This window comes from Eurytemora carolleeae, unplaced genomic scaffold (assembly GCF_000591075.1).
Source record: "Eurytemora carolleeae unplaced genomic scaffold, Eaff_2.0 scaffold1530, whole genome shotgun sequence".
NCBI classification, from domain to species: Eukaryota; Metazoa; Arthropoda; class Copepoda; order Calanoida; family Temoridae; genus Eurytemora; species Eurytemora carolleeae.
The window spans coordinates 27,729-54,258 of NW_019397473.1; the positions used below are offsets into that span (position 1 = coordinate 27,729).

General features: G+C 33.5%; 1 protein-coding gene across 2 annotated transcripts in view; it reads left to right on the forward strand.

Annotated features, from left to right (window-relative positions):
• Nucleotides 1-26,530, forward strand: part of LOC111714478 (potassium voltage-gated channel protein Shab) — a 44,812-nt gene that overhangs the window by 8,444 nt on the left and 9,838 nt on the right. For both annotated transcript variants that reach the window (XM_023489595.1, XM_023489596.1), the window contains exons 3-17: nt 702-773; nt 1,724-1,820; nt 6,541-6,794; nt 9,486-9,610; nt 11,342-11,513; nt 11,791-11,887; nt 12,653-12,770; nt 12,958-13,050; nt 13,190-13,302; nt 13,367-13,409; nt 14,224-14,292; nt 16,510-16,576; nt 22,604-22,681; nt 24,819-24,916; nt 25,857-25,983. In XM_023489595.1, the coding sequence (XP_023345363.1) occupies nt 702-773; nt 1,724-1,820; nt 6,541-6,794; nt 9,486-9,610; nt 11,342-11,513; nt 11,791-11,887; nt 12,653-12,770; nt 12,958-13,050; nt 13,190-13,302; nt 13,367-13,409; nt 14,224-14,292; nt 16,510-16,576; nt 22,604-22,681; nt 24,819-24,916; nt 25,857-25,983 (1,623 nt within the window). The remainder of the gene's footprint in view (nt 1-701; nt 774-1,723; nt 1,821-6,540; nt 6,795-9,485; nt 9,611-11,341; nt 11,514-11,790; nt 11,888-12,652; nt 12,771-12,957; nt 13,051-13,189; nt 13,303-13,366; nt 13,410-14,223; nt 14,293-16,509; nt 16,577-22,603; nt 22,682-24,818; nt 24,917-25,856; nt 25,984-26,530) is intronic.

Below are 26,530 nucleotides of genomic sequence, written 5' to 3' on the forward strand. Positions count from 1 at the left end.
GAGGGGGAGGTGGGAAGGGGGAGGTTGGCTTTGTTTGAACAGTAGGAAAATTAAATATAGATATTAGAACGATAAAAGGCAAACAAATGCATTAATTTAGTTAACTTCTGAATACACAATTCGACTTGAACAAAGTCAATGTGATCTTTTAAGCTTTTTTTTGATGCGTCGATTTCGATCAAGGCCGCATACTTTTTGCAATAAACAAAACATCGAAAAGCACACTTAAAAATGCAATGATATAATTCCCCATGTGGGAATTTTTCACTTAAAATTGTAGTACGGAATTTCAGATGAATTTCAATGTATAGATTAGAATGTTCAATTCACAACGGTACTTTTTAAACCTTTGTCTTCGTAACAATGACTTTTTTCATCTGAAAATTCATTGTTAGTAAATCTGTAAAGAGGGATACCGTAACATGTATCGTTTTAAATTGAGAGTTTTTGCAACAAACTCTGATTTTCTAATCCCTATTTCTTTGCAACCTGACGATGTAAAGACGTAATTTTCAAACCTAGACTAATTGATCTAACAGAATTCATAGTTTTAAGTATCTAAAGTCTATAAGATTGAATTGCAAAGATAAAGCGATTAGAAAATCAGAGTTTGTGGCTAAGACTCAATATAAATTTAAAGCCAACTTTTCTAAGAACTTTTTTTCTAGAATTTAATTTTAACTTTAATTTTGAATGTTAAGGTGCTGGATACTAAACTGAGATTTGAGAACTTGCAGAATCAGAATAAGAATATTATGAGTCGAATCTCACAGGTAGCCATTTTTATCCTTATTGCTATTATTTTTATTGCTTCTAAAATTCAAATAATGGAATCAATTTAATCATAAAAATGTCTTAATTTTAGTGCTCCTGCAAAAAAAACATACGTTAGCCAACAAGAAACATCATTAAAAATATGAAAAATTCGAAACTTACGAATTTACAAATAATAAAAAAATAATATTAACATTTTGATTTGGATATTAAAAAAATGCCCCTCGTTGAAAATTGTTCCTTTGTTTGTCCTTGATTTTATAACATTTTTGATTGAAGGCAAAAAAATGTTAATTTCAGTATTTAAAGATGAATATTTTGATACACATACAGATATATATTTTTTATTTTAAATTATCCTAAAATAACTATCGCTAGGAAAAATTTATTTGAACATAAGAATTTTTTTCTCTTCTTTAATTTCTATTTTTTTTAAACTAGTGTAAGAATTTTGTCAAGAAAGTGCTCTATAGTTTTATCCTTATAATAGCACCAATTAATAAAAATCTGCCGAATATTTTGCTACAGGTGCATATTAATACTAAATCATTTGTAGAAAAGAAAGCCCCTTAGACCTTAATTTTATCAGAATAATTCATAGCCTTCATTATGAATAAATAATATTGTAGGTAAGTGTCACTAGGAGTTTACATTTATTCAAATCGTATTCTATTCTAGTTTTTTTTGTAAAAGCTAAAAAGAATCTTTGATTAAAAAATACAAGGCTTATGTATATGGCGCGGTGCCGCACTTTCTCACAAATAATGAACTGAATTTTTGCCACACACTCTGATCTTTTAAAATCCTATATCTGTTCAATCCGATGTCGTAGACCTTTCTTATTTCAAATTTCAAACTTCAAAAATATATATTTGTTGACTGGGGTCTAGGAAGCTTCGCTAAAAGTTTTTTAAAAACGAAAGAAAACGATTAACAACACTTTGATTAGGTGGAGGATATGATTTCAAGAAATATATTTGATCTGATGTCAGGATCAGAAATATTAAACAACAAACGGAAAGGAAAACCTCCAGCTATTCAGAAAGGTAATTTTTAACCTTAATCCCTTAAATAAAAGGAAATCCCTTTGATAAAAGATAATTTCTTGAATGCAAGAATGAAAGGTAATCTTTTGAATGAAAGGTAATCCCTTAAATGAAAGGTAATCTTTTGAATGAAAGGTAATCCCTTAAATGAAAAGTAATCCCTTAAATATAAAGTAATCCCTTGAATAAAAAGGTAATCCCTTTTTTAACAATGTATTTATTTGTTTTATTTTTGTAAAATAAAATGGTACGAGGCATAGTTAATAATTTCAAATGTTCATTCGTTTTTCTCCTTTCTCCACCCCTTAAATGAAAGGTAATCTCTTGATTATAATCTAATCCCTTGAATGAAAGGTAATCTCTTGAATGAAAGGTAATTTCTAATAAGAAGGTAATTTCTTGAATAAAAGTAATTTCTTGAATGAAAAGTAATCCCTTGAATGAAAAGTAATCCCTTGAATGAAAGGTTATCCCTTAAATGAAAGTTAATCCCTTGATTAAAATCTAAGCCCTTGAGGGAAAGGTAATCTCTCAAAAGAAAGGTAATCCCTTGGATGAAAAGTAACTCTACGTCCAAAGGATGTAAAAAATATACTAAAAAGTGTAAATTTAAAATCCTCTCCAGGTCCTGATGGTATCCCGTATGAGATATTATTTAAATTCAAGTGTCTTCACCACATATTAGCCACCCTGTTTAATAAAGTGAATGTTCTGGGATCTCCTCCCCCTTCCTGGTCAAACAGTGTACGGTCAAATTACTACACAGGAAAGGACCGACTAACGACCCAGGAAACTTTCGCATGATATCTCTTACATCTTCTATTGCAAAGACTTACCATCTCCTTCTTGCAAAAAAACTGACCAAGTTTTTAACTGCGAATAATTATATTGATGAGAAAGTACAGAAGACCTTTCTGCCGGGCATTAACGGCACTATTGAGCATAATGTCGTCCTTGAAGAGATTATAAGCCAAGCAAAGACAAACAAGAAAACGGTCCATGTGATATTTTTCGATTTAGAAGATGCATTTGGTTCAGTGCCGCACCCTCTCATAATACGTACCCTCAAAAGGTTTAATGTTCCTGCAGAAATTCAGCTTTATATCAACACCCTGTATAATAACCAACTTTCACGTGTATTTACGGACAACTTCTCTACTGATGGATTCCCCTTTAAAAGAGGAGTATTTCAAGGTGACCCGCTTAGTCCCATCATATTTCTGATGGTTTTCAATCCAATCATTGAATTTCTACAGAGTAAGAATGATTGTGGATTTAATCTGAATGAAGAGAAAATTATTGCTCTGCCATATGCTGACGATTTTTGCCTGATAACAACAGATCTGAGAAAACATCAAAAAATTCAAAATGAAATAAAATCCAAGATTGAAAGTATGGGAATGAGATTAAAACCAGCAAAATGTAGATCATTTTCCATCAGATCAGGTTTACCTAGCAGAATAAACTTTACTATTGGTGAAACTGAAATTCCAAATATATTTCAAGAAGAGCAGAAATTCCTTGGCAAACTTCTATTTCCTACTGGTAAACTTAGTGATGCGTTCAATTACATCAAGAGTGAATTTGAAAAAAGACTATTTTTCTATTGTGAAAGTTTGGTATTGTTGGGGGTTTGTATTGATCTACCAGGGGTTGTAATCTGGCAGCATGAATCACCCGTCCACGCTTAATTCATTCAGAGAAGAGGGCTTCCAAGATTCCAGCTGCCTAAGGGCTTCTTAGACCTAAGAATAGTAGAGCGCAGGAATTATTCCTGCCTAGTAATCCTTACTGCCTAGTAGTCCTTCCTGTCAAGTAATCTCAGTAGTCAATCCTTCCTGCCTAGCAATCCTTCCTGCCTAGTAATCCTTCCTGCCTAGCAATCCTTCCTGCATAGTAATCCTTCCTTCCGAGTAATCCTTCCCGCCTAGAAATACCTCCTGACTAATAATCTTTACTGCCTAGTCAATCCTTCCTGCCTAGTAATCCTTCCTGCATAGTAATCCTTCTGTCTAGTAATCCTTCCTGCTTAGTAATCCTTCCTGTTTAGCCAATCCTTCCTGCCTAGTCAATCCTTCCTGCCTGGTCAATCCTTCCAGCCTAGCAATCCTTCCTGCCTAGTAATGCTTCCTGCCTAGTAATGCTTCCTGCCTAGCAATCCTTCCTTCCCAGTAATCCTTCTTCCTAGTAATTCTTCCTGCTTACTAATTCTTCCTGCCTAGTCAATCCATCATGCCTATTAATCCTTACTGCCTAGTCAATCCTTCCTGCCCAGTATTCCTTCCTGCCTAGAATCCTTCCTGCCTAGTAATCCTTTCTTTATAATATCCTGCCTAGTAATTTTTCCTGAGTAGCAATCCTTCCTGCCTTCTAATTTATCCAGCTTAGTAATCATTCCTGCCTACTGTATCCTTCCTGCCTGTTAATTCTTTCTGCCCAGTCAATCCTTCCTACCTAGTAATCCTTCCTGCCTTGTAATCCTTCTTGCGTAGTAATCCTTCTTGCCATGTAAACCTTCCTGCCTATTAAAACTTCCTGCCTAGTTAATCCTGCCTGCCTAGTAATCCTTCCTGCCTAGTAATCCTTCCTGCCTAGTAGTCCTTCCTGACTAGTTATCAGATTAGTCAATCCTTCCTGCCTAGTCAATCCATCCTGCCTAGTAATTCTTTATGCCTAGGAATCCGCCCTGCCTAGTAAATCCTTCCTGCCTACTAATTCCCGCGATAAAATGTCATTAAAATTTTTTCTTTATGTGTGGTATACAAATATAATCCGTAACTATTTTTTTCTTCCTGCCTAATTATCCTTCCTGCTTAGTAATCCTTCATGTCTTTTAATCCTTCCTGCTTAGTAATCCTTCATGCCTGTTAATCCTTCCTTCCTAGCTTTCTTTCCTGCCTAGTAATATAATCAACATGGAGAAAGTTATGATAAGAGAAAATCATAAAGCTTTAGATTCAACCTTGCAAAGAAATATCTGGTTTCAAGTTCAAGCTAATTCCAGGTTTATTAGATATTATTTCAAATCAAGAGAAATGTTTCATGAAAGATTTATTTCACATTTTCCTCATTTTATCCATTTTAGCTAGGGCCTAGCTTGGTCTCATCATATTCAATTTCTAGTGGCTAGCTAGGTCTGTAATAAATATTCTGTAAACCTGCAGTACGTTGTACATTATTAACGATCTATGTTTGTAAAGTTCTACGTAAAACCCATTATTAATTTGAACTGCATTTCAAATAAATACATAGCAGGATTAGCTTAATCCCTTGATATATAAATATAATGAGGTACATCTGCGCCTATTTCAACTGTGCTATAATACGTAATATGATTGCCTTAATCATGTGATATAGATAACGATGTTCGAATTGGAATTACCTCTATTAGCTTTAACTTGTAACATATTAAACTCAAATACAGTAGTTGATAAAGAAAATACCTTTTAATTACAGTTTTGAGAGTAATTTGGTTTTATTGAAAAATACGGATTGAGATCATTGACTTGAGATTTGGCTTGATCGACGATTTGCTAGTGTCCGGTTTATATTGATAGCTAACAAGATCGCGCCCAGTGGTAGTGGCATTGATGGTTCACGGGATTGTAGCCGTTGTTGACATTTATAGTCAAGAGAATCTGAGTTGTATCTGGATGGATACGTTCCCAGAAACTGTTATGGAGTAGGGCATTTACTACAGGTCTCATGATATTCAATTTATAGGCCCTAGCTAGGTCTCATGATATTCAGTTTATAGGGCCTTGCTAGGTCTTATGATCTTCAATTTATAGGGCTTAGCTAGGTTTCATGATATTCAATTAATAGAACCTAGCTAGTTCTCATGATGTTCAATTTCTAGGGTCCAGTTCCCTGGATTGTCAATTTCTAGTGTCCAGGTCCTTAGATATCCAATTTAAAGTTCCAAGATATCCTTTTTCTAGGGTTCAGATCCCATGATATCCTATTTTGAGGGTCCAAGTCCCATTGATATCCTATTTCTAGGGTCCAGGTCCCATGATTTCCTTTTTCAAAGGTCCAGGTCCCATGATATCCTATTTCTAGGGTCCCAGTCCCATGATATTCTATTTCTAGGTTCTAGGTCCCTCAATATCCATTTTTAGGGTCCAGGCTCATAATATTCTATTTCTTGGGTTCAGGTTCCATGATATCCTTTTTCTAGGGTCCAGGTCCCTTAGTATCCTATTACTAGGGTCCAGGTCCCTTGATATCCTATTTCTAGGGCCCGGGTCCCATGATAATTTATTTCTAGGGTCCAGGTCCCAGGATATAATGTTTCTTTGGTCCAGGTCCCATTATATCCTATTTCTAAGGTCCAGGTCCCATGATATTATAATTCTAGGGTTTAGGTCCCATGATACCCTATTTCAAGGGTCCAGGTCCCAATTTATCCTATTTCTAAGGTCCAGGTCCCATAATATTATATTTCTAGGGTTTAGGTCCCATGATATCCTATTTCTAGGGTCCAGGTCCCAAGATATCATATTTCTAGGGTCCAGGTCCCTTGATATTATATTTATATGGTCCAGGTCCCATGATATCCTATTTTTATGGTCGAGGTCTCATGATATTCTATTTCTAGGGTCCAGGTCCCTTAGTATCCTATTTCTAGTGACCAGGTCTTTTAATATCATATTTCTAGGGTCCAGGGCCCAAGATATCCTATTTCTAGGCCCCAGGTCCCATGATATCCTATTTCTAGGGTCCAGGTCCCATGATATTCTGCGTATGTCTGATGAGAATTTATGGGAGCCTGGTCTAGAACCTGGTATCAAGGATAGAGGGGAACTTAGCTGGGAACCTGGCCTGGAGTCTAGGATATCAGAACCTGGAGAACCTGGGGAAACAGGGGAACCAGGAGAACCAGGAGAACCTGTTCCTGGATCTAAACAGTCTCTAGTCGGACCTTTTCCCTCCTCACCTTCTCTAGAATATCAATCTACAGATGAACCAAAGGTTAATATTTATAATTAGGCTTTTAGGGCGCTCGACACGCACAATTTGGACCCGATAGGGTAAGCAAAGATTAAGCTTTGCTCATTTATATATTATCTATTGCCGGCTAAACGGCTGGACCAAATTGGTTGAAACTTTTTGTGGATATCCACGGGTACCAAGGGGTTGATATAGGCTTAAAAAATCCTAGGGCAAGTCCGGCCATTTCAGCTAGTATTTGTATTAAAGTCTAAGGCTAAGCATTAGATTTTCCATGCTTAGCTGAATATCCAATCAAAAAAATTTCCCTCTGGCAACATAAGTTGAAAAATCATTTAAGCACGGGTATTTAAGATTTTGCTGTCATTGTAATTTCATGTCATTATTTTTTAGATAGAATTCCGTTCATTAACGTTTAAAAAGGTGCTGTTTGTTAACGGAACATTAACGTTTAAAAAGGTGCTGTTTGTTAACGGAACAGTAACGTATAAAAAGGTGCTGTTTGTTAACGGAACATTGCCAAATCCTAGATTTGTGCATTCTTCTTTTTATACAAACTGTTTAAATTTTAAAACTTTCTTTTTTGTTTAAACTTTGTCATTTCGTAAATAGATTTTTTTTTATCTTGAGAATAGGGTTTTTGTTTTTATTTTTAAATTCTTTAATATATTATATATAAATTATATTTTATATATTATAAACAGTTTTTTATCTTTTCTCAAACTTATAACCTTTAAATTCTTTACTATATTATAAACATTTTTTTAATCTTTTCTCAAACTTAACCTTTAAATTTTTGTTTTATATTTAAGCCAATAGTTTTCAAGATTTGATTTAGACTTTGACTTTATTATTTTTGTTCAACTTTTTACTTCATTTTTTATCAAATAATTTTTATGTCAAGATTTTAAAACATAAAGCCCTTGCTCCCTCTGCAGGTTTGTTAATAGAAAAATAATGATAAACATATTTATGAATAAAAGGGGAAAGGGAAATTGTTAAAAGGGAAACCTGTCAATGAAAAGTTCCTTTAAAGGGAGTGACCGGCTATTTAAGGTAGTTGAACTGAGTATGCAGTGTTGTGGAAAAATTCAAACTCAGGATTTACAGATCTTTAAAATGTTTTATATGTCTCAAATGAATCCGAAAGAAGTTTTCCCCAACACTGCATACTCAGTTCAACTACCTTACATAGCTGGTCACTCCCTTTAACTCCCCTTGAATTAGGTTTACCGATGAAAGTCCGCTGCGAGGGGATTTCTCTGAGTCATGAATACAACTGGTGAAAATAAAAACAAACAAAAATAATATTGTTAAAAAATTGTTTCACCATATTTGTTTGCGTGCAGATAAATAGGTATTTGGGTTTGAATAATTGATATATTATTACCATTAATAATATTGTTTAGTTCTGTTGTTGAAAGCAAACAATGTTTAGCTCAGCCATTTATAATGATTCTGCCCAAACAACTTTTAATTACTTGAAATTGATTTAAAGTTTGATTTATGTTTATTTTGTGAATAATTTCAAAATAAGAATAAAAAAGTTTGTTTTTTCTATTTTCGTATTAAATTAAAATGAATTAAAAAGTATTGAATTAAATTAAACTATTCACAACGAGACCCTTTAAACATTTGTTTTTCAAGGATGACTAAGATATCCTTCTTTTTCTCTCGGAAAATTGATACAATTCAATTTTGGTTTCTATATAAAAGTAAGGTGCGGATATATGCTACAAGTACATTAAAGAATAGAGGAAGAATATAAGTACTTCGTAATCATTGCTAAGATAGGATTATTAAGGGGGTGTTCGCGAAAAATGAAAGGGGGTATAAGCTTGCGGCTAAAAATAAGCACTTTTGTTCGCTACTAATCTTACTTCTATCTCTTGCTTCTATAAGGAGAAAATTGTTAAAAACGACTCATACCGATGAACTTAGCGTCCATACAAATTCAGAAAGTTGCAACAAAAAATTATCGATGTCTATTGTTTATAATATCTGAATGATTTGTTTGTAATTAAATTGATTTTTTTACAATCCGAGTTGAATGTTGCAACTTTCTGAATTTGTATTATAGATGATACGTTCTTCAGTATGAGTCGTTTTTAACAATTTTCTCCTTATAGACGCAACAGACAGATTAGTGGCAATCAAAAACGCTTTTTTTTCGCCGTAAGCCTATACCCCCTTTCATTTTTCGCGAACACTCCCTTTAAGGGGTGCCATTGTGGTTCTGACATGTCACTTTTTGATAAAAGAATCACTTCTAATCACGTGAACAGACCTTTCCTTAATTAAAATCTTAATTAAATCTTTAGAATTGGAACTTGAGTTTTCTCCCTTGTTATCTTGATTGATCGAATTTGTAAATATACCGATCTCGATCTCATAGGGCAAATTTTCGAACCAATTAGAAAAAAGCGGGGGTTAATGCTTAATGCTAACTTATGGTAGCAATGTTTCTGTATATAAACTTAAGATCAGACTGAGTAGGTTTCCATCTAATTCATAAATTGATTGAAAACAGCTACCGGCCATAATTAACATAATAAGGAAACTTAGATAACAATTTTAGAAAAAAAACTTTTTGAACTTTGATGTAGCAAATTCATTGTTTGAAATATCAAAGATTTACACCATCAGGTTGCAATAATATAAGGATTATAAAATAACAGGTGTAAAAGAGAAGTCAAGTATTATTTTGTTTAGTTTTTACATGCTGTTGGATCATCAGTGAGTAAAGAAGAAGGTGGTGGTAGGATAACTCAGGTTCGAACCTACTCCTCACCTAATATCAGACACAGTCAATCCATGGATATCAACACAACGCTCAGGTACAGTACAGTACAGTACATTACAGTACAGTACAAAGTACAGTACAGTACAGTACAGTACAGTACAGTACAGTACAGTACAGTACAGTACAGTACAGTACAGTACGGTACGGTAATAAATTATTTAGAAAAACTGATGCAAAGCGTGCAGAAACTCGATATATATGTTTAACATTATATTCTATGAACTATGCTCTAAAAAGTTGCCTCAATTATTCGTGACTTCCAGGTTTAAAACGGAAGAAAATCCTCCAAAGTTTTTGATATTTCTACGAATTTATGCAAGTAATCTAACCAATACTAGAAATTCAAGGCGCTTCGCGCCCTTCTTTCTAGCCTTAGAGGGCGCTTCGCGCCCATCTCCTAAATTAATTGTGAACATGTTCTCTTTGTGTACATCGTAAAACAAAACAAAAATAATTCGCGGATTTTCACGAAAAATTTCGCGGATTTTCAAAATTAAAAAAAATTTAATGATGATCGAATTTAAATTTAAATAAATATTTAAAATTTTGATGATTCATAAACCTTCCCTGGAGTCCCTAGATGTCCCACAAAAAATTTGGGCCCGATCGGTTCAGCCGTTTTGACGTTTATTGGATACAAACAGACAGCCAGACAGACAAACAGACAAGCCAAATTTATATATAGATGGTCTAAATTCGACAACTTCAAACAATTTAGCTTTTTTCCTTTCTAAAGAAAAAAGGGCATAAAAAGGCACCCGACAAGTGCGTTGAACTTCCAACATTCAAAACTGTTTTCTGTATTCTTTTATCAAACTTTGAAATAATTTTATTATAATAGAGAATATAAGAGAAAAACTAAAGTTGTTGGTTCTATTTTGCATATATTTTGCACGCTATCAAAATTTGGCATAGTGAAAGGCAAGCAAATCTTTAGAATAACAATTTTAAAATCTGAAAAACTTTTCAGATCCTAATTTTTTAACACACCAAGCTAATTGATGCAATTTTAGACCATTTACAATATCAATGTTTTATTTTGTATGCAGGATATGTAAATACAAGTTTCTCTAAAACTCTGAGACGTTCGTTAGTTGCATGTAGAGGGGCATGTTCGTTAGTTGTATGTAGAGATGGGCACGTTCGTCAGTTGTACGTAGAGATGGGCACGTTCGTTAGTTGAATGTAGAGATGGGCACGTTCGTTAGTTTTATGTACAGATTGGCACGTTCGTTAGTTGTATGTAGAGATGGGCACGTTTGACTTTTTTCAATTTGTTCGTTAAACATTTCTAAAAGACCAATTTCGATCTTTTTTTTGTAAATCGTACAAAAAAATTCATTTTGATCATTCAGTAAAATCGTTTGTTCAGTAAAATAACGATAGTTTTTTCAAACAAATTTCGAAAAAAACGATAATTCAGTCAAAAACAATCGTTTTTTGAAAAATTTGTTTTAAAAATCGTTCGTTTAGAAAAAATTTCAATCGTTTTTTTTCAAAATCGTTTGGAAAAGTTGTTGTTCCAGTAAAAAAACTATTGCTTTTTCAAGTTTGTTCGAACAATTAAAAAAAAATTTTCGTTCGTTTTTAAAAAACGCTATTTTTTCATTTCTCTAAACGACCCCTTTCGTTCGTCTATGGTTTGGTTTTTAACAAAGAATTCATTCGTTCGTTCTCAAAAATTTCGTTCGTTTAAAAAACTATGCCCCTCTCTAGCTATCCTTGCAATTATTTCAACCATTCATTAATTTTATAATACTTTTAGGACTCCTAAAGGATTCCCTTCGACACACAGTTTCCGAGCCGAGCTAGTAGAAAGTTTACAGAATAATATTAATTACTTTAAACATATTTCTGGACCAAATAAACAGAACACCTGGCAGAGTGCTGATAAGGTCTACAATGATCTCTATCCAAAGAATAATGCTCAAAAACAGGAAAATTCATAAGCATCAAAGCACCTTTGGGAATGTAAGTGTAATTACAATTGACTCTTTTAATGAAAGAGTAACAAATCCGATTAAATACGATAACCTCAGAAGAACGTCTTTATCTAAGAAACAATGAGGGAGACATCTGTGGTTTTCCAGCTTAAGAATTTACGCGTAATGCGCAAGAAATTTTCTATAAAAACAAATTTTCATATTTTAGTTCACAGTCACTTTATCCTTATATTTTTTAATTTTTGTCTGAGCTTTTGAATGATGAGTCTAGAATGTTGTAAGTCCAATTCCAGTTCTTGAAATGGGTCGGAGCGGATCATCTCAGAGTCAGCGGAGTAAATTCTTGGACCAAACCAAACCTGACTCAGGTAAGTCTCAAGAGGAAAAAAATGTGAGAGAAAAAGTTATCAGATTTTTATCAGATTTACATTCCTTATCTGATGTTCTTAATCTTAACTTCTAACTGTAAAGTAGTTTAAGTATAACTAAATTTTGATTTGAATTTTATTTTGGTAGTAGCCAAAAATATCTTGTTTTTTAGGGGGTAATCAACATTGTTTAGGGAGTAACCAACTAAACCTGTATTGTGTATGGAGTAACCATGACTAAACCTGTATTGTGTAAGGAGTAACCAACTAAACCTGTATTGTGTAGGAAGTAACCAACTAAACCGTCTTTTTTAGGGAGTAACCAACTAAACCTGTATTGTGTAGAGAGTAACCAAATAAACCAGTATTGTGTAAGGAGTAACCAACTAAACCTGTAGTGTCTAGAGAGTAACCAACTAAACCTGTAGGTTGTAGGAAGTAACCAACTAAACCTGTATTGTGTAGAGAGTAACCAAATAAATCTGTATTGTGTAGGGAGTATCCAACTAAACCTGTATTGTGTAGAGAGTAACCAACTAAACCTGTAGGTTGTAGGGAGTAACCAACTAAACCTGTATTGTGTAGAGAGTGACCAACTAAACCTGTATTGTGTAGGGAGTAACCAACTAAACCTGTATTGTGTAAGGAGTAACCAACTAAACCTGTATTGTGTAGAGAGTAACCAACTAAACCTGTATTGTGTAAGGAGTAACCAACTAAACCTGTATTGTTTAAGGAGTAACCAACTAAACCTGTATTGTCTAGAGAGTAACCAACTAAACCTGGAACAAAATATGGATGAGGATGCTACAGTTTACCTCAATGTTGGAGGGAAGAGGTTTGAAATACTCTGGAATACTCTGGGGCAGTATCCAACTTCAAGGAACAAAACTAACACTTAAATTTTTCTTCCATTTTTTAACATTAAACGTTCTTTCTATGTAAAAGTGCAGTAAATCGAACAGGTCACTTTAATATTATAAAATGTCTGAGAATTCATGGATTAAAAGCTAGATTTGTTAATATGAAAATTCTGTTGGACAACATTTAAATGTTCGTTTTATCTGAAGATTGGGTCGTCTGTATAGCTGCAGCTCCCATACAGAGATGCTAGAAATCTGTGATAGATACATTTTAACTGATTGTGAATTCTTTTTTGATAGGTAATCCTTATATATTTATTTTACTTTATAAGATTTATATGTTTAATAATCTAAAGTATTGATCGGATTCTTGGCAATAATTTCAATTTTAACCCAAAATAAACTCCATCTTGATGTAATTACGCGCCATTTTGTTTAGATCTCCGCGCCATTTTGAATCGATTCTAAACCTGTACCGGACTGGACAACTCCATATGATGGAGGGTGTTTGTGTTCAAGCCTTTGCCGAGGAATTAGCATATTGGGGACTAGGTAAGAACGAATAAAAATTATAAATTTTCAATAAAATAATAAGTATAACTCTTATATTGTTTAGATGATCTCCATCTTGAGCCATGTTGCATGTACGCTTTCTACCGGTAAATATATTTCACGTCATATAAGACCACATCCACTAACCAGGTGCATAGGTATTTTTATGTCACTGGTGTTTTAGCCCTATATAGGCTGGGGGGTCTGAATCTATGTATATATAGCCTGGGGGCGTTTGGCGCCCCCCCCCCCTCTAGAAAAAGGCCTTAGAGAATAGGTATAGGGTTGAAATGCATGTTCATAGCCCAATTTTTTATGGCAGCTCAAAGAAAAAAAATTAGACTGATAACTTTGATAGTTTGGGGGCTAGGGAGGGTGGAAAAAATGCCTTAAAAAGGGTAAAAAAATGTAAAAATATTTTTTTTGTTTTAAACAAATTTTAAAGTGTGACACATGTTTCTATATGCATTTTTCAAGGGCTTTTCAAAACTATATAGATTAAAGATCTATAACTTTAGTCAAAAAAAAATTATGAGCTATTTTTGATTTTTTTTTTTCACAGAAGACCAGACTTTTTTCCACCCTAAACCCTACCCTATAAATAACAAAAAATACATTTTTAACAAAAAATCCTTAGTTCATTAAAAGTCACAAAATTTCACAGTGATAGTGTCAAAAATGAGAGTGCAAGGACAAAAAAACTACAGGGGGGGAGGGCGCCAAACGCCCCCCCCCCTCAGTCTGTTTACGGGTTAAATATAAGAAATCATACAAATTGGGACATTGATGCTTTGAAATCCATGGTCAGAACTAGAACACTTTAAGTGGTCGATTGGGATCATTTTTTAGGACAATAAAGTATTCGAGTCAGGATGAGGCAGGAAAATAGTGTCGTAACTTGGGAAATAAATTATTTTTCAGAATGAAACAATTTCTACCTGGGAACAAGGAGGAGGAGAAGGAGGAGGTTGATGAATTCGGACCGAGTAGGTAGGATTGCATCAATTTGGGAATTTTCAAAGATCAAAATTTCATTTCCAGGTCACGATAGAACTCAAATCAAGAAAAGTCATTGTTTTTGTTCTAAAAACGTGACTCATTATGTTATACTCAAGGAAAATTTCGGTTCTTTAGGTCTTCATCTTTCTTTAAAAACTGAGATTTAATTATTTGTTGTTTGCGTTTTTTTGTTTGTTACTCGGGGATTTCCCGTCATTAATACGATTGAATCAACAATTGAAATAAATCGATACAAGAGCTGGGTTGAGCTTAAACCAAAGTCCAGTAGGGTGTCTAAAAAACTGTTATTTCAACAGTAAAACCATGTTTTTTCCGTTCTCTACATCCTAAAAAGATGAGACTATATTTAGTCATCTGAACAAATATAGACTTTCTTGGGATCTGAGGTTCCCATGACCTCCATTCAGACCTCTATTTTGACATCCATAAAAAGTCACTTGTCATAATGGAGGTCAGTGACTTCAGATTATAATATTGTCTTTTCCCGTAGCTAGGGTCATTTTGGCCTCAAGTCTCAAGCTAAGTCTAAATGTTAAAGGCAAATCTTAGGTTACAAAACACATTATAAATAGGGGTCCAGTGGCCGAATTTAAAGAATTCGAGCCGCGGTTTAAATCCGCCAAAACCGGGTTTAAATTAAGCGCCGGCTTAAATCTTGAAACATTTGATACAATTTTAAGTGGAACCAACCATATTTAAACCGCGGCTTAAATTCAAACCGCCGCTCAAATTCTTTAAATTCGGCCACTGGTTAGAAGTCAGTTAGTCTTAACTTTGGACCTCATTTTCACCAGTTTTTTCGTTATTGCTATTTTATATTATTTTTTCTTGGGCCATATATATTTCAAGTATTAAAGTATATGAAGTCTTTTAAGCTTTTTTCGACGGACTCTGAATGACAGATCAAAATATTAATGATAAAATGTCAAATTTTAGACAACTTCAAACTTATCATCTTTCTCAAATGCATTTTTAGAGGTTTTTAAAGCTAAATTCTACTTGGGGGACTTTAAAGAAAATAAAGAAACGTATTCAAATATGTTTTTGAGACACCTAAATATCCAGGTTTGCTTGTGTGTACGGTATAATTACCCGTTATAAAGTATGTAGAAACTGTCAACTGCTAAGTCATTTGTCGGTGAAACTATTAATATCTTTTCTACACTTATAAACCTTGGACCTCGATGGAAATGGAATTGTAAAGTTAGATTAAAGGGACTGTAAGCGTAATTTCAAGTGACCCTCCAATGCAAAGATGACAATGACCAATGCACAACGGCACCCTTGACAGCTTTCTTTGATCAATAATATGGAAGATATTGTCGTTTTTCTAGGTTGAAAAGTGTTGAATAATGATAGCTTTTATATGTTTTCCTGCAGTAGAAATGCGCAAGTCCTTATATAGAGAAACCGCAATTGAATATATCAGTTTTATTAACATCAATATCTACTTCATGTACTTGATCAGAAAACACTGTTAAGGGTACTGTTGCCATTTTTGCATGGAGGGTCCATTCAAACATAAATGTTCGTAATTTTTGAATACTTATGATTGTTTCATATTACGTGGGAAAATTGTAGGTTTTTTAAAGTGAAATCTGAAAATATCCATTGGGTTTGTATAAAATCGGTTAAAGTAAAAAACATTGGAGTAAAAGGAACTAAACACTTGACACAAATTCTAGTTTTATAACTCATATATCTTTGCAACCTGGCATAATATTTAAAATTTGGCTGTTAGATCTAATGACCAAAGTTGTAAATATCTAGGGTTTACCATATCAAGTTACAAAGATGTAAGGAATAGAAAAATAGATTTGGTGGCAAGTATCCGTTGCTACATTTGGAAGCTTAGCTATCTTTACTTACAGAGCTAAGAAATTTATGTTTTTTTTATCCAAGACTTTATCGGATTTCAGTTTGGTGAATCGAATGTTGTTTTTTTATTGTGGACTAGCTCGGGAACCCAGCGTGGCCCGTGGATGTCAAAGTTAGTTCCCCCTTAGTCGTAAATTACTATTTTAGATATGTTTCCCTTTTAAAGTTGACTCACTCAATTTAGAATTTTAAACCCAAGAAAATATCTGTGGGTCTCCCAATCAAATTTTGATGCAAATTGGTCCAGGGGTTCCTGAGTTATGATTGGACAAACAAGCAAACAGAGATTTCTACTTTGTATTTATATAGATTTAATCGAGCTCGGAAGTGGGTTTGGGAGATGTTCGAGGAACCGAACAAGACAAAGTTGGGCAAGGTGCAGGAGTTTGTAGCGAACTATTGGCATGTCTCACTAAGCACTTAACTGGACCATTGCTACAGGTTCGAGTGAAATATGATCGTTCACCAGCTAATTCACCGGTTTTAAACCAGCTCACTCCAGTTTTAGACCGGCTCACTCCGTTTTTACCAGCTAACACCGGTTTTAAAACAACTCAAGCCAGTTTTAGGCCAGCTAACACCGGTTTTTTAACAGCTCACACTGGTTTCAGGCCAGCTAACACCGGTTTTTTAACAGCTCACACTGGTTTCAGGCCAGCTAACACCGGTTTGAAAACAACTCAAGCCAGTTTTAAGCCAGCTAACACCGGTTTTATAACAGCTCACACTGGTTTCAGACCAGCTCACTCCAGTTTTAAACCAACTCACACTGGATAAAGACCAGCTAACATCGGTTTTAAACTCACTTACACCGTGTTTTAGACCAGCAAACACTGGTTTTAGACCAGCAAAAACTGGTTTTAGACCAGCTAACACCGGTTAAAGGTCATCTCATACCAGTTTAAGACCCGCTTACATCATGTTTAAGACCAGCTCATTTACTAGTTTCAGATCAGCTAACACCGTTTTAGACCCGCTTACACTGGGTTTTAGATCCGCTTACACTGTTTTTAGACCCGCTTACACTGGGTTTTAGACCAGCTTTCATTGGTTTCAAACCAGCTAACACTGGTTTTAGACCAGCTAACACTGGTTTAAACCAGCTAACAATGGTTTTAAACCAGCTAACACTGGTTTTACACCAGCACATTCCAGTTTAAGACCCGCTTACATCATGGTTTAGACCAGCTCATATACTAGTTTCAGACCAGCTAACACCGGTTTTAGACCCGCTTACACTGGGTTTTAGATCCACTTACACTGTTTTTAGACCAGCTTACACTGGGTTCTAGACCAGCTAACAATGGTTTTAAACCAGCAAAGTCTGGTTTTAGACCAGCTTACACTGGGTTCTAGACCAGCTAACAATGGTTTTAAACCAGCTAACACTGGTTTTAGACCAGCTCACACCGGTTTTTAGAAATTAAGCTTCCCCCATATAAAAAATATCAAGGTACGACTGTTAGCACCGGGGGAGTGCAGAAGTCCTCAATGGGTAATCACCGCCACACAAATGTGTTTTGCGGCATAAGCTCCTCAATTGGTAATCTCCAACACCTCAATTGGTAATGTGGCATATTTATAGATTTATTTCCGAAACTGAGCAGCAATAAAGAAAGCTTTACACCATAGGGCCACCAACAGAGGTCAATATGGTCTTATTTCTTAGAAATAAACGATTTAATGTTACACTTTTTTGTCTGATTACCAATTGAGGAGGTGGAGATTACCAATTGAGGAGCGTGCATGCCGCAAAACACGTTTGGGTGGCGGTGATTACCCATTGAGGACTTCTGCACTCCTCCCCCCCCCCTCCTGTAAAAAGAAGTCCTATAATTTTGTTTGTAATATCCAATTTACCCGAAAGTATTTCGAAATTACAAAACTTTTGTTTGAAATTATGAACGGAATGTTGGTGATATCCCCAAATATTTGGTATTCCTTAATTTGTGATCGTAATTTTATACAAAATGTTTTAATTTGGAAATGATATCGGTAATACGAATAAAATGTTAAAGTTTTCTCTAACAGGAAAGTTGGGTTGTCGTGGAACATTTTTTAAAACTCATGTACACGGACACATCTTTTATTTTCTATTCTGTAAATTGTAAATACACAATTAAATGCATTTTAAAAAGCAGTTTAAACGCAACTGCTTTTTATATCTTGTTTGTCTCAATTTGTTTTTTAACGAATGCACCAAGGGTTAAAAACGGCTTATTGATATAGGACAAATATCAAAGAAATTTAGTTTTTGCAACAAACTCAAATTTTCTTACCCATATCTTGTAATCCAAATCAGTATACCTTTGATACATTTAAATTAAATAAATTTTAATCCTGGTGGATCAAATAATCTAAGTATGAAATATTAAAAGTTTTCGCCATCAGGTTGCAAAGATTAAGAAATTAGAAAATTTGAGTTTGTTTTGAGGTAAAGTTCATAAAATTTTAAATTATTTGATATTTTTGAGCATCGTGATAAATATATTATTTTTTTTTAATTGAAAATGGGACGTTTTCGGAAAATGAAAAAAAGAAGCGTTTAATAAAATTTTTAAAGAGCAGCTACTTTTCGCTTTGCTTTTAGTATATTTACTCATAAATATAGCTTTGGTTAGTTTCTCAACAATATGATTTTTTTTACTTTTTAAAATATTTTAATGAAAAGCAAAAACTTTTTTAAGTCGATTAAGTAAAACTAAAAATGCATGACATAAAAATTAAATCTTGAACATCATGAGTTGTAGAGATGGATTAAAAATATAATATAACATTATTAAATATTATTAAGTATAAACTGGATATATATCCGCACTATCTATCTATCTTTATATTATCTATCTACCCTTCTAACTAACCTTCTACAGGTTAATTCTTCTAATTTAGTACCAAGGTATATCATTACACTGTACTGCGGATAAACTTTAGCAACATTTACCACATTTCTATCAATTCAATATTACCACGGGTTTTCCTTAAACAGGGGGTCAACTCACTCCGATCTAAGCATAAGGAAAAATGAACCGAGTTCTTTCGACAAAAAATTTTTCAAAATTTCTATATCTTGGAAACCTGACCCTAGATGCAAATATGGTAATGCCCGATTCATAAAGATACCCATGACACCTTTTTCTGGTCAATAATTTGGAATTTATTATCGTTTTTTTTTAGGTTTAAAAGTTTTAAATTTTGATAATTCCTAATATTTTTTTTCTTCAGTATAAATACGTTCGTCACTTTTGTTGAGAACCCAATTGAAAATTATCAGTTTACAAAATTATAAACACAGTTAGATATTTTACTCATACATGATCAGATCAATGTTTTTAAGCGTACTACGCACCTCTGACCTTTTAGTAAAAGCAAATTCAACCTAAAGTCTGACCGCGTCAACCTTGTTGCACCGGCTAGTCCTATTGAGTGTCTGTCTTATTTACCCAATGTCCGGGTGATACAGTACAAACTGAGACCAGGGTTGACCCGGCTCGGAAATTCAAATGTACTACGGATGCCCTTGGTACCGTTGTGAATCTGATATTGCCATCTTTGCATGAAAAGGTACTAGAAATTATGCATAAAATCGTTTTAAAGTGTAATTTTTACAATGTACATTCGTCTTAGAAGTCTAATTCCTGAACAATTTGACACAAGAGAATTCCATCAAAAATAAAATTTAATGTAAATTTAAAAGTTTACTGCAAGATGAATTGAATTTCCCAGTCCTTTACTGTTTTTGTTTACCACAGGCCCGTAGCTAGGAATTTCTAAGGGGGGGGGGTCACAAAAGTAAAAAATTGCATAGGTTAATATGAAAGGGACGCGCTACAAGCGAAAATTTAGTTTGACCTTAAAAACTCAATAAGGGGAAAATCAATGAACGTAGATTAAAAATCTAGATTTTTAACTTTTCACACATTATAGTTTATTAAGATAAATATTTTGTCTGTTTTCCATCCCTTAATTACTATTAAATAATTGAGAAGCTATATTTGCATCAAAACAAAACATAAAGCTGAAGGTATGAGATGTAGAGATTTGAATAAAACTATAAATAAATGAAATACTGAAAATTTTTGAATCACGAATAGCCAATAATACTTATTTATATTACAGTACAGGGAAAGTAAAAAATGTAAATTCGTGTAAAGATAAAAAAGCTCAAACATGAAAATCTTTCTCAAAACTAAAATTCGAAAAAAATTCGCATTGCAAGCTTGAGTACAAACAGTTCTCCTAAACCTGGCCATATTTTGTAAATAATTCAAATTTGTCTCCATGTTAATTTTTAGTTTTTGCTATACGATGGTTCATCAGAATCATTAATATAATTAAAGAAGGGAAAAGGATAAGTTTCTCAAAGTACTAAAAAAAATAATATAAACCCTATGATTTCACAAGACAGGATAGAAATAAAAATTCCCAAATATTTTATTTCAAAAAAGCACTAAATTTTTCTGTAATTTGAAGAAAAAATAGTTCTTTACACATAGTATTGGTAACAAAAATTAGATTTTAGGACAATTTGTCTCCCCTTTTTTATTTTTTCTTTCATTTTTCGTTACATTCTTTTAATTTTTAATTTTCTTCTTTTTTGTCTCAGAAAGTGGGGCCCACCTTTGTGACAGGGGGGTACGTGCCCCTGTGCCCCCCTAGCTACGGGCCTTGTTTACTCTATGCGTTTTTGTTATTGTTTACAATAACAATTATTTTCTATTGCCTCCACATTGCATTGAAGGAAACTCTTGTAAATTACTCTTGCCACTTATAAAAGGGAAGTACCTTAAACCTTAGAAAAGAAAGTTAATATGCATTCAAACAGTTTTGCCAATGAAAAAAAAAATCTTTTCAACTAAAATCAAAAGACAAAAGTTTCATAAATCATATGTTTTTATAGATTTTTGAGACCGTACACTACTTTGGCAATTTGTATAATTTGTACGTGGGTCGTGCGCACTGCTATGAGAAGTTTTGTAGATCATTTATATATGTATATATAAGTATATATAATCCAAAAAAAAATCTGGAACTTGATGTATATCTGTCCCATTTTACTTTATAATTATGTTTACTCTACAAAATATGAATTGTCCGATCTGTAATATCTGTGAGAATAAATGTCTGCAATAGTAAAGAGAACACCATACTACCATAATACTGGACTCTAATAGGATTTCTAGTTTTTATTGAGATTGCTTCCCCTGGATTCTCAATATATAAAATATAATTTGGAAAACTCTTTATTATTCACAATCGAGTTCTTTGCTTCAACATTTTGTATTTGCATGATTCAGGAATTTATAAGAAGGAAAAAGTTCCATGTGTTTGTTTTATCATTAATAACAGAATATATTAAACGGTCACTGAGTATGAGTGTAGAATGTAGAGTGTAGAATTTAGAGTGTAGAGTGTAGAGTGTAGAGTGTAGAGTGTAGAGTGTAGAGTGTAGAGTGTAGAGTGTAGAGTGTAGAGTGTAGAGTGTAGAGTGTAGAGTGTAGAGAATGTACACAAATCTTCGTTTTTGTTTACAAAATAAAGTTAGTATTTAGTACAGCAAAAAGTAAAATTGCAGCGTTTCATGGATTTTTTTTAAAAATAAATTTTTTTTTAGCTTTTTTAAAATGCCTATTTTGTTTGCTTTACATTAGAAAATTGCCCTCGTCTGTTTCCGTGAAATTTAAGGACATTCAAAAAGTAAAAAAAATATCTATACTCTTTCTTTTGTTAAAAGTTCTTTTGATATAATTTAAAACGGTACAAGCCCAGTTCACAACGGTACACTTTAGCCCTTTTTCAGATAAAGACAAAGGAAAATATCGTCTTCCTTTTGTTTCTATCCAGCTATATGCATTTTCAAAAAGAACCCAAATTTCAAATAATCAATTTTCAAATAGAAAAACAAGGATAATGCATCATTTTTGCTCAGACATCTTACTATTTGAAAATAAGTCGACTGAAGACACTCCAATTGTAGAAGGGCAGGCACGTTTCACTTTTGTCTGAAAATATCCTAGTTTATCGAAATAAAACGGATAATTTGTAATTAGAGTTTCTCTATAGAAGTGAATTGCTGATTTTGTACAGCAGAGAAAACTTACCTAATTTACAGAATTGAACATTTTTCTAGATTAAAAAAGATAATATCTTCCCCATTATTGTTGTTTAAAATATATAATGGTAACGTTGTGAATCGGATATGGCACTTTTTAATTTGAAATGACGTCGACTCTTTAAAGATAATTTCAATAATGAAACTATTTTGAATTTCCTTTAAGCTTTAAATTGTAGTTTAGCACCAAAATATTACTTTGCTCAGAGGAGCGGAGCAAATTATTTTTGTATCACTCTTTTTTTTTATTATTATATTAAAATGTTTTTAATGTTTTAAATTTTGATAATTTAGGTGATTGCTGTAATATCAATTGGATTTGTGATAGTTTCTACTTTGGCCTTAATACTTAGCACCATACCAGCCTTTCAGGTACTTTACTTCAGGTAGTTCAGGTAGTTTAATTAGTTTAGGGAGTACAGGTAGTTTAGATAGTTCAAGTTGTTTAGACAGTTCAGGTAGTTTAGGTATTTCAGGTAGTTTAGGTAGTTCAGGTAGTTTAGTTAGTTCAGAGCTGAAAACTTTAGAATGAAATATCCAGATATCCCGTCGAATAATTAATCTGGAGTTTAAATTCATGTGGAGAACAAGCAATATTTAATCTGGATATCAATTTAAGAAACTCTTTCTCTGGATATCCAACACAAAAGTTTTCAGCTCTAGTAGTTTAGGTAGTTCAGGTTGTTTAGGTAGTTCAGGTAGTTTAGGTAGTTTAGCTAGTTTAGCTAGTTCAGGTAGTTTAGTTAGTTTAGTTAGTTTAGGTAGTTCAGGTTGTTTAGGTAGTTCAGGTAGTTTAGGTAGTTCAGGTAGTTTAGATAGTTAAGGTAGTTCAAGTAGTTCAGGTACTTCAGGTAGATTAGGTAGTTCAGGTAAAGTGTTCAGTTAGTTCAGGTATAGTGTTCAGGTAGTTCAGGTAGTTACGGTAGTTTAGATAGTTAAGGTAGTTCATGTACTTCAGGTAGTTCAGATAGTTTAGATAGTTCAGATAGTTTAGGTAATTCAAGTTGTTTAAAAAGTTCAGATAGTCTAGTTAGTTCAGGTATGTTGGTAGTTTAGGTAGTTCAGGTAAAGTGTTCAGGTAGTTCAGGTATAGTGTTCAGGTAGTTTAGGTAGTGTAGGTAGTTCAGGTAGTTCAGGTAGTTCAGGTAGTTTAGGTAGTTCAGGTAGTTCAGGTAGTTCAAGTAGTTCAGGTACTTCAGGTAGTTCAGATAGATTAGGTAGTTCAGGTAGTTTAGGTAGTTCAGGTAGTTCAGGCAGTTTAGATTGTTCAGGTAGTTCAGGTTTTTCATGTAGTTTAGATAGTTTAGGTAGTTCAGGTAGTTCAGTTAGTTCAGGTTTTTCATGTAGTTTAGGTAGTTTAGGTAGTTCAGGTAGTTCAGGCAGTTCAGGTTGTTCAGGTAGTTCAGGTAGCTCAGGTAGTTCAGGTAGTTCAGGTAGTTTAAGTAGTTCAGGTAGTTCAGGTAGTTTAGGTAGTTTAGATAGTTCAAGTAGTACATGTAGTTTAGTTAGTTCAGGTACTTCAGGTAGTTCAGATAGTTTAGGTAGTTCAGGTAGTTTAAGTAATTCAAGTTGTTTAAAAAGTTCAGATAGTTTAGCTAGTTCAGGTATGTTGGTAGTTTAGATAGTTCAGGTAGATTAGGTAGTTCAGGTAGTTTAGGTATTTCAATTAGTTCAGGTAGTTCAGGTAGTTTAGGTAGTTCAGGTAGTTCAGGTAGTTCAGGTAGTTCAGGTAGTTTAGGTAGTTCAGGTAGTTCAGGCAGTTCAGATTGTTCAGGTAGTTAAGGTTGTTCATGTAGTTTAGATAGTTTAGGTAGTTCATGTAGTTCAGTTAGTTCAGGTTGTTCATGTAGTTTAGGTAGTTTAGGTAGTTCAGGTAGTTCAGGCAGTTCAGGTTGTTCAGGTAGTTCAGGTAGTTCAGGTAGTTTAAGTAGTTCATGTAGTTCAGGTAGTTTAGGTAGTTTAGATAGCTCAAGTAGATTAGGTAGTTCAGGTAGTTTAGGTATTTCAATTAGTTCAGGTAGTTCAGGTAGTTTAGGTAGTTTAGGTAGTTCATGTATTCAGGTAGTTTAGATAGTTCAGGTAAAGTGTTCAGGTAGTTTAGGTAAATGTGGAGTTTATAAATCATAACATTATTTAAAGAAACTGCGACCTAATTTCAATTAAAAGACCCTCCTTGCCTGATTACCAATCCTACCCTTTAAACCATGTTAGCTGAGTAAAAATATTGAAGAGATTCCTTATTTTTTATCTTAAAATTGATGACATTCAAAGAGACTTGTAGATTTATGCATGTCAGGGACAAGTTTAAAGATTTCAACAGAATTTTAGATAGAAAATGGCAAATATTTTTCTATTTGTTGCACAAATAAAAATGGAAAGGACACTGTTGTGAATTGAGGATGCAATTCTATGAATAATACATTAGTCTCTTATTATAAAGTCTCTTGAACTAAATCTTGATACGAATTGGCCTGGAATACATAAAAAACAATATCCATCTGTACTCTAGGTAACTGATCCAGACTCTAACGAGACCAACGAGCATCCTGATTTTGCTATATCTGAAGCTATTTTTATAACATGGTTTACTGTAGAATACGTTATCAGGAAATTCTTAAATACTGGTTTTATTCATTTTACGTAGTGATCTACGCACGTTACAAAAATAATGCGTCAACTATTGAAACCGGGCCGATTTTTAAAGTGTCGCCAGAGGTTCTTTCCTCTCAACCTTAAGGATTTTAAATTTAAACAGTAATGGGTTTTAACAGGCAGTTGTAATAATTAAAAAAAAAATCTTTTTAACAATCGTCCAAAACAAAAAGGTTTTAAGAAAAATCTGAGTATTTTCACGAAATACCAAATTGCGTGTTTTTAAAAGTCTTTTATCAAGCAATGCACAATTTTTACTAGGACAAAAGAAAATCAAACAAAGAGATGCAACCGAACACTTTTCCGCTTTGGTCTAATTCAGAGAAAACATTTTCCATATTGTAATAAATGTAAACTTACAGCTTCGTAATTGATAAACACTTCAGGTTTTAAAATCAAGCTGCAAGTTCTCTTTATTCTTTAAGATATGATACCGATATAACGTCATAAAATCTGATTTTTTATTTTGTCAATCTTTGCAACCTGACGTCGTAAAGCTTTGATATTGTAAACTGCAAATTCTACTAGATAATATGCAGTGAGAACCATAAAACTGTAGAAAAGGATGACGACATTAAAGCAATATTTACGTGTATTTTATGGTGTTATAAAGCAAATAGTTTTACTATAAGTAACTTATTAAATCACTTATTAATTGAAATGGTTCTGTTTACACTACACAATTACTGCGTCTCATGTTCATCGGACTATTTAAAGTCATAACTTGAGTTTAAAAGTCGTCTTCATATTCCAGATATTTCTGGTAGCAAAAATTTGAATGGTCACGGTTTGCACCATCAGGTTGCATATATATAGGGATTAGAAATAATAGTAATTCTAAATCTGAGCATTTGTTAACAGATTTAAAACCAGTATTTAAGAACCATGTACTTAGGTTTATTGCGTCCCCTCAGAAATGGAGATTTATAAAGGAAGGGATGAATGTAATTGATCTGCTAGGAATAGTCCCTTATTTTGTATCATTAGGACTCTCAAACATGAAGAGCTCAGGAGAATATCAGGTAAAGACCGTACACTGTCAATACCGTATGCTGTACAACCTGTAGACTATCGAGAATATACACAGATACACCTAGCTATGTTAAGACCGTACACTGTTAAAGTCTGTACACTGTAAATACCGTATGCTGTACAACCTGTAGACTATAAAGAATATACACAGATACACCTATGTTAAGACCGTACACTGTTAAGCCCACAAAATGTTAAGATTTTATTAATTAGGTTGGGAGTATGCCCCAAATGTGAAAGCAAATCCCCACCTTTAATTGCTAAAGTACATATATATTTAAACAATAAATAGTTGCACATTTTTTGCCTGTAACATATGTATTGTTAGCAATAAAATATATCGTATCTTATCTTATCTTATCTATCTATCTATCTATCTATATATCTTATCTAGCTACCTATCTATCTATCTATCTATCTATCTATCTATGTTTGGTGTGGTCTGCTGGTTTCTAAAAATAACTCACAGTATTGCAGTATTTTAATATTCTTAACCACCTAAACTCTGCAAAAACACTGGACAATTAAAAGTTTGCA